This window comes from Folsomia candida, unplaced genomic scaffold (assembly GCF_002217175.1).
Source record: "Folsomia candida strain VU population unplaced genomic scaffold, ASM221717v1 Fcan01_Sc091, whole genome shotgun sequence".
Classification (NCBI taxonomy): Eukaryota; Metazoa; Arthropoda; class Collembola; order Entomobryomorpha; family Isotomidae; genus Folsomia; species Folsomia candida.
Window position 1 is genome coordinate 24,118 of NW_019091283.1, and position 9,074 is coordinate 33,191.

General features: G+C 35.5%; 2 protein-coding genes across 2 annotated transcripts; one reads left to right on the forward strand and one right to left on the reverse strand.

Annotated features, from left to right (window-relative positions):
• Positions 1-851: 851 nt before the first annotated feature.
• On the forward strand, positions 852-2,344 carry LOC110862939 (apolipoprotein D). Its single transcript, XM_022112149.2, has 5 exons — positions 852-1,024; positions 1,342-1,475; positions 1,695-1,840; positions 1,907-1,993; positions 2,061-2,344. Exons 1-5 carry the CDS (start codon positions 902-904, stop codon positions 2,195-2,197), a joined length of 627 nt encoding a protein of 208 aa, XP_021967841.1. The 5' UTR covers positions 852-901; the 3' UTR covers positions 2,198-2,344.
• Positions 2,345-2,431: 87 nt separating this feature from the next.
• Positions 2,432-5,857, reverse strand: LOC110862938. The gene is made up of 2 exons (XM_022112148.2): positions 5,506-5,857; positions 2,432-3,010 (listed from the first exon to the last, which is right to left on the reverse strand). The coding sequence occupies exons 1-2, from the start codon at positions 5,691-5,693 to the stop codon at positions 2,713-2,715; spliced, it is 486 nt and encodes a 161-aa protein (XP_021967840.1). The 5' UTR covers positions 5,694-5,857; the 3' UTR covers positions 2,432-2,712.
• Positions 5,858-9,074: the final 3,217 nt, after the last annotated feature.

Consider the following 9,074-nt stretch of genomic DNA (forward strand, 5'->3'; position numbering starts at 1 on the left):
ATCAGTCGAATTTAATACATTGCAAAAAAAGTTGATATATCGAAATTTTAAATTCAGATAGTGGTATGTCGACGATTGTACTCTAATATTTAAACTGCGTTCTAAAAAATATTACTGTATAGTAATGTCGGCTTCTAATTTAGGGACACTTTATGAAATCCTCTTGTATAACTTATTGTCGCAAATGAATAATTTAGTAAATTAAGAGAGTGACTTACGAAACCCCAATGGTGTACTTATTAGGAATTCCATTAGTCAAAGTAATGCTCCACTACTAATAGAAATGGGTTTATACATACGAAACTATCACCACATATGAAACTATGTGAAGTGAAATTGTAAAAATTTTCATCCGGAGATACCCTGTGGGGTCATTCATACTGATTTTTCAAAATCCTCCAATTGACCTGGGTTTGGGGACTGTATGAAAGACCTGTATATTATTTAAAGATGCATGGTTAAAGTCTCATTCTATGCAAATGATCGGTATCAAATTAGCACTGACTCGGGCTATATCAAGTTTGCACTGCAGGTTTTTTACCAGGTGGATAATCCCACTCAAACTTTCCACAATTCTTCAAGTATCCTTAAGGTACAAAGGACCGACATACTCATTCAAACCCACATTTTTCTAAATTCTGACCTCCACACCATGTGGACAAGAGTGTCTCACATACAATCATTTTCCCTTCCGCACCTGCCCATTATTTAAATCGTATTTACTAAATAAAGGACAAAAGAAGGTGGAGGGTGGTTTTCTATGAATTCTAAATTTAAACTTGGCTTTCCTCGATTTGAACTTTCCTGAACCTGTCCATCCAATCCTTGAATCATTACCCTCCTGGGTTTCTTCAAATTAAAAGTCCACTCACTTCTTTAGCTGTCAAGTAGACGCTTTAAAATGTTTGCAAAGTTCTACTCAAAATTTATTCTTATCCTCCTCCTGGGCGATGTGGAATCTCAACTCTTTTTCCACGGCCCTTGCCCAACTCCGGCCCCCCTTCCCAACATCAATATAACGAGGGTAGGCGAAAACGTTAATTCATTCCATTACAAAAGAAGTGTGGTTTAAACCATTTTTTACCGGACAGTGGGAGAAAGTGGGAAGAAAACAACAATTTTTCCCACCCACCAAAATCATAGTCAGCGGCAAATGGGAAAAGTTATTTCCCACATGGATTACATACCTTTAAGTGGCGCGCCATTTTTCCCACTTCCCGATGGGTGGTATAAAATGTCTTTTCCCCACATTTGTCCGGGAAAAATTATTTTTTTACGAGAAATACGCAACACAGTACAAAATTCAAATCACAATAATTAATTTCTCTTCAATTTTCCCAGTACTCCGGAACCTGGTATCTCTTTCAAACCTACACGTCCAGCGTTCCCCTCTTCTTCTCCTGCCAACTCGGCGAATATTTCCCACCAACGCCAAACGGCACTTGGAATGGCGTCACAAGAATGACGGAACGGTTGTAAGTATGCATATTCATGCCACAAAATTCCTCATTGTTTTAAAGAAAATAAATATTACCACAATAAAATAAATCCATTCTATCACAAGAAAGTATCCAGGAAAATGGTGCAAGAAATCCGTAAAATTGTTTTCTATTTACACTTCTTGCACCTCTCACCAAAAAAAACAATTCCCTCTACAAGAAATCCAACACTGATTACATAATTCTCATTTTCAGGACGGGATACATCATTTCAGTTCCGGGCACTGTCCAATTCCTCAGCACGGATGGCTCTGCCGTTTTTACTTCGGATAACCACCTCTACTCTAAACATTTGGAAAACGTTAGACTTAATTCAACCTTGAGTCAAAGAAACTTTACAGGTGCGCCATAAGCTTAAAACCATCTCAAGATTATCTACACAAATTTTGACACAAATTTGTTTTCAGTTAGAATAGATTACATGGTGTTAGCCACGGATTACACTTCCTACGCGGTAGAGTGGACCTGCCATGATTTCGGGATTTCCAACTTCCGTACGTTTCTTTAAAAAAATCAACTCGTGTAGTCTTATTTTTCAGAACGTCTTACTTTCTTTTCTAGAGTTCTTGTGGATATTCTCGCGCGGGGGGACGATTTCTTCTAATACCTTACAGAATATTAGACAAGTTTTGAATCTACAGGGGATTAATACAGCCTGGTTAGAGGATCAGGACTTGAGTGGGTGCCGCTTTGTGTAGCTTGAATTTCAATTTATTCACAATAATTAGATTTATCAATCAAATAAATTGCACCAATATTTGCACAGGAAAACCAAATCTTAGGTGAATTCCTACAACGTTTGTCTTCACACCAATTTCATACAATAAATAGTTCGAGAGTTATCTCGGTGCATATTATTGAACATGGGGTGGGAAATTATAGTTAGGCTTCGCCATCACCATGGCGAATTTTAATGGAATTACTCATGCCTACTTTATCTCACCTAAGAAAAATATATCTTTTATTTTAACATATAGATTTACTGTACAGAAATAACAGTATTTGCTTATAGACAATTTTAAATTACAGGTAAATTTTATTTTGTCACGGATATTAAAACAAAATCCTTCTCAACAATTAACCTTGCAATCCTGTCTCTTGGGACATATCATAATTATAGTGCGTGCTACCATATTTTGCGTTGCATCCTTGGACAATAGATCGTATCTGTCTGTTAGTTAGAGAGAAATATTGATTGATTAATATTGATTGATTAATATTGATAGTTTTCAAAACCAGTCCAACTTGACATCCCAGTGATGACTGCCCCCGTAGGAACAAATCCAAAGTATGTTGCGGCTAAGCCCGTGTATGTCCGTTCTACTCCTCCAACATTGTTACCAGTTACACCGCTGTATATGGAAATTGACGGGGTTGACGTGTCCAAAGGTCCAGAATATCTCAAAGACATTATAGGAGAAAGTGTGGTATTTCCGCAAAGCACACCATTCCGCACACCTGTGTTGAAGGTCACCGAGGAAGTGTAATTTGTAGAACTGAATCCCAGCCACCTTGGATAATATTATAATTAAATATGTTTATGCAGTTAATTTTCGTATCTCATGCCCTTGGAATAAGTTGCACGTTTTGTAAATAGAATTAAATTTTAGTATTTCTGGTATATATTGGAATACGCTACGGTGAATTTAAGTTCGACCTGTGTATTATTTTAAGAAAAAAATTCGGCTTCTACACTTACTCAATTCGAAATTTGATAAACCTACAGCCTAGCCCTTTTGTCGCCCAGTCTGATTATTCTGCATAAGATTACCGTTAAACGTTAATTTTTTGCAAGTTTAGCTTCATTTCTCTACACAAAGCCATTTGACGAGTATGTAGCAAATTTCGTCTAGTTAAGGCAACTTCTCATAATCGGTGTGGCCCACACCGTGTGGGTCATACACTAGGCCAACTGTGATTGATATTTTAGTTTCACTTTACCCTATATTACTAGTAATTATCTGCAAGTCATTAGCAATTGCTAAATACGTATTCTTGATTTAACTTTATATTCCTTAATTTGAAGTCGTCAGTCAACTGTTTCGACCACAATAGGAAAAAATAGAAAAAAACAATGTTTTTTCTTAGGTGAGGCAAAGCCGGAAAGCTGGGCCCCGTTTAAAAAAGCAAATGCGAATATGCTCAAGTGGGGCCCGGCGAAGCCTAAGACTGCATTCCGGGTCAGGGCTTCCCACAGGGTTTCAGCCAAAACGGTGCGTCAAATCAAAAAATGTAAAGAGGCAAAATAATTAGAGAATTCCATTTCTCAGATCCATCTTTCTCCAAAATTTGAAAATTTTATCCGCTATAAATTGAATTTTGAAACTTTCAAACGGCTGATGTCTGATACAAATTTAAGGTTTTAAATTAGCATAATTTCTCAAATTATGCACCAAAATAAGCTCGATTTTTTATACATTACATGTGTAGGGCTAAAAAAATTATTGAGTGCGTGGTGCACCAATTATAAATTTTTTCACAGAAACGTTTATATGTAATTGCATAACAAATACCACAGGGAGAATTCTGCAATTAAAATTTTAGGTTGCATGGTCGAGTGGTGTAAAGTCAAGGTTAACACCATGGAGGCTCCGAGTTCGAATCTCGGTGGGATTAAAATTTTTGCTGATTTTGGTTCAGTTTTATGTCATTATTTTTACGTGAAAAACTTTATATAAACATTAATTAAGGTGGCCCCTTTCTTGGGGGTGTGGCCGACTGGGGAACCAGTTCCTGATGACATTTTAAAAATATTTAGGCATATTTTACTGATAATGATTAAAATCAGTTTAAAGCATATACATTTTTTGTGACCACACCCCCTGGAAGTTTAGTGGACCTTTTCAGTTCAAAACTTTATATTTTTTAAATTAAAAAGATCAAAAAGAAATGATCAAAATTTGCACACTAAAAATCGGTCTTTCTTCTTTCGTCTATAATGAAAATAAAATTTGGTATTGTAAGTAAATGGAATTTTCAAATGCACAAGTAAATTTACCCATAAATTATTTATTTCACATTGCTGTGTAGTCTACATTTTTGCTCTTAAAATGCATTCCAATTTCAGATTGTGGGGCGATGGAGATGGAATTAGTTAATTGACAACATGAAGCTGATATCTTACACGATGGTATCAATAAACTTTGAAACTCGCCAAAATTGAAATAATTGGACCAGAGATATTATCTGGCGTAGGGCTTATGAACTCGTCTTAGTATACTTTCCAACTCTTATGAACCTAATTTTCTGTATTTGCCATTAGTCGAGCATTATGTTTCACTCAAAATATTTCGATAAGAAAATGTTTTCCGTCGGTATCAATATTATGTTCTCTCGTGATGGTAACATTTTTTACCGGATATTAACAATACTATCTGTTAAATTAAAATTTGTTACGTTAATATCGATAACTTTATACGATATCGTAACAAATATTAGGTGGTTGGGGATAAATAAATTATAACCATATTAAAACCAGAAAATAAATACTTTTACAAAAAAAGGATTCTTAGGTTCGGATTCGCGGCGAAAAGTAGAAAACAAGTTCATTGCAGGATTACCACTTTATCTTAATGTTGACTATAATTAGCAATTTCTGCAGTATTTGCTGAACCGCGGGCCAATTCGTTAGCCGAATAATTTTTGGGAGCAATTTTTATTAAAAATTTCAAAAATGCTACAAACTGTAAACATCTGGTGTGTATTCAGTTATAAAAAGGGAACGGTATGGGAGCATTATTTAATACTTCAAAAGAAAAGTGTATATATACAACTTTCTGTTCCTTATTACCAAGTATTAATACAAAGATAATTTGAACATTTTAGGATGGCATATACAAAGTGAACGAATTGGCCCGCGGTTCAGCAAATACTGCAGAAATTGCTAATTATAGTCAACATTAAGATAAAGTGGTTATCCTGCCATAAACTTGTTTTATACTTTTCGCCGCGAATCCGAACCTAAGAATCCTTTTTTTGTAAAAGTATTTATTTGAATATTTCATACCATCCAATAGAGCAGTAGGATTTGACATCCCTCAATAGCTCCGAGTAGTGTGTGAGGTCCGGCTCCTTCGTCCGGAATCTAAACGCATTCCCTCCTGAATTAACTTCCGTGTAAAATGTCAACTCTTGCATAAAACCAACTACGAAGTATATGCAGGTGGCAAAGGAAAATAATCGCAGCAGCAACATTGTCAAATACTTATTCAACTTGTTCTGGGGGTCGACTAATGGATTTAAATTGGGTGTGTTTTATTTTATACGAACTTTCTTTGCGTCATTCAGCCTTCGGTAGAGCAGCTCATTGTATGATCAGATAAACTAGTACCAGGAACCCACTTCATCTGTTCAATTCTGATAATTGACAAAAATTTATATGAAATTTACACTCGACAAATGGCCAGGTTTTCCTAATCGGTTCAAGTAGAGGTGAGATAAAATGTCATTTCAGTAATTGATTTGAGATAACGACTAATTTTTTTAAGGAAAATTACTCCTTTTATCAATTAAACATCATATGACCAGTTCTAAATCATAAAAACTTATCTGGTTTAACATCTGCGTAATTATGAAGCACACTCATACGCGCCAGAGAGGCCTGTCAGTAAATACATACATTTAATTAATTGGATAAATTCTCAGATGACAGCTCGATTACATAGATTGGATTGATTGATGAACTTCTCACTGCTATTTGCCTAATTATATATGATTACTTCTATTGTGGATTTTCAATTTAAATTTTTATATACGGATGGGATGGACACACTTTTTAATTGACCAGGCAAAGCTGTCGACAATTCACAGAAACAAATTATGATATGAATTATAAAACACGGCCAAATGACTGGGAATACCTTATCGATTGATAAATATGTTATAACTTCGTAGAAATTGGAACCAATTTATTTCGCATTAAGTGCACTGCCACAACAAGTAGATACCCTTATCTCTGCACATTCGTGTAGTAATGACAAGATTACTGCTTTTGTAATTAGTCAGGTATAAATGAATCACTTCTGGCTAAACACTTCAGTCGACTTCATAAACACTTTGTCCAAATGCGGCTTAAATACTTATCTTTCTCTCTTTGTTTATCTTTATGGCTGGGTTCCGTACAAGAAAATTGTTTCTACACCGAACATGATGCTGGAGTTTTCTCAATATACATAAAAAACGAGCAAAATTGCACTACAATTAATTATAAAATCTGCAAGAAAATATTTTCTCGATTTAACTTTAGGATGGACATTAGTACATAGTAGATGAAAAATATGGCAAAAATCTCGACGCATTAATAGTGATCGTGTATGATATGTTGCTCGTGAGAAGTATAAATATCTGAGAAATTACCAATACATGCATATGTTTGGTGCAGCAGGAATTTATTAACACTTTAAATATTCCACTAACTGGAATCGAATTTCCAAGTTGCAAACGTTTTTATTTCCATTATTGGGACAAAGTAGACACATATTTACATAAAAACCAAATTTCATCTCTTATGAATGTTGCATTTATTGATAGTAATTAATACAGGCGTCCGTACTTAGATTCCTATCGTTAGCGTTATTTATCTAATCTCCTGTTGATTTGTAGACATAAATAATCACTGTATTTAAATATTTTTCTAAAAATAAGGATAAAATTGAGTATGCGGGAAAATATATACTTAAATTAAAGACTTCACATAAGAACTTTATTTGACAATTGCAAAAGCTATGTCAACAGCCATTCTCCATTTAATATATCCAAGCAGTTTTATGATGGTTCTCATTTTATGCTGGTTTCGAGTCACTACGAACAATCTAAGCAAAAAATGGCTTCACTTTCATTTTAAATAAATGTAACAAAACTTAAATTAAATAGCAAAAGTCTTTGTTAGGTTAGGTTACCACATCTAAATCTTGCTCAATTTTAATTTCGTCCCGAATCAAGTTATCACCGGCGTCTCATCGACTTTCATTATCTAAATTAAATCTTAATTATTATTAAATGTCATAACACAAAAACCAAATTAAATAATCTAACCAACCCATCACTTTGAGCATAATTGATCTCAACTTCCTAATCTCATCGCCTCCTCCAGATGTCGAATTTGACATCATTTCCCAAATTTGAGTCACTTTCTCCCCAATTTTCACCCCAATTTCAGTCCGGATTTCCATCTCGCTAATCATCGGGGCACAAGCGGGACAAAGGGCACACCTCGCATCCTCTCCAAATTCTCCCGTGATAATTCCCTGACGAGAAATGGCATATCTGGCATATATCGAGCCGGTGGATTCCAGTTTCTCAAAAATGTATGGAAAACTGATAATGAAATCCAACCCTACTTCCTTTAGCCGATTAAAGAAATTAACGTTCCATGAAAATCTTCGGTTTCCATTTATTCAGACTCGTCATTAAAGATTTCATTTAAAAATACATACTAAACACATATTTAATTATTAAATAGCATTCCTTCAACTAGCGATCAGGATGCTGCTGTTATCCCCTCCACCAGACACCGACCTTCAAGGAAGGAAGCGAACTTTGACATTCCTCGGATCACACCTGGATTGAAATTTTCCCCTCTTCAACAAGGATTTTTATTGACCGGCAGCCACACCCCACATTTGCGTGCGTCTTCCTTCCCACAATTCTGCCCGAGACACTCTAACAAACTTATTAATCACGACAACATCTCAGGCCTTTAAAGCTACGCTACTTGGTAAATTTAATCTGTACACTTTCCTAATGAAATGTAAACAGAAGACGACCAATAATCAGTGAAGTCTAGCGGAATTGACTATCCTTTTTTTCCAGCGAAACGAGTCTGTCAAGCCGACCGTGCTCACGGCCTCTGTTGTGGTTTGCATGGCATACAAGAGTTTCTGAAATTGGATACTGATCCTCCGATTGGATAATGTGGAGTTTGTGGTGTTGGGAAATGTAGGGATTTTATAAACAGCACGGCGGAGGTAGCTCGTATGGTAGAATAATTGGAGAATGACGTTCAAATAGCAGGTGGCACCCTGTACAATAAATTTCATGAGACTGGATCAACAGAGAAATCTTGGGTGTTAGAAATAAAACTAAAAATTTAAAGTATGGGATTATGTTGGGTTTTATATCCTGATAATTATGCAGCTATATAAATCTGACCTGATTAACCAAACCGACGTAGGTGGGATCATCCTCAATTTTTTCGGGTTGGACTATCTCCTCGGAAATATTAACTTTGCGGGTTGAACAAGCGAGTAAAAATAGTGGTAGAGATAGAAAACTTATTACGAAAAGTATGGGATTCTTGATAATTATCACCATTATGGTCTTTCTTAAAATTAATATTTATTCTACTGATGACTGACGTGATGCGACTCAGATGTCTTTATGCACTCGGCACGAAGGTGATTTTGGGTTGCGAAAGTCGGCTTGCTGATGGAATGGATGCTAATTAAATCTTAGAAATATAAGTAATGTTTGCTTTACAAAGTACGAAGACAAGTGAGGGAAAAGACAAATTGATAGAACGAGTCCACAAGTTGCAGTGTATAGGCAAAAGAAACATATTTTTGGTGAGGTCGTTCT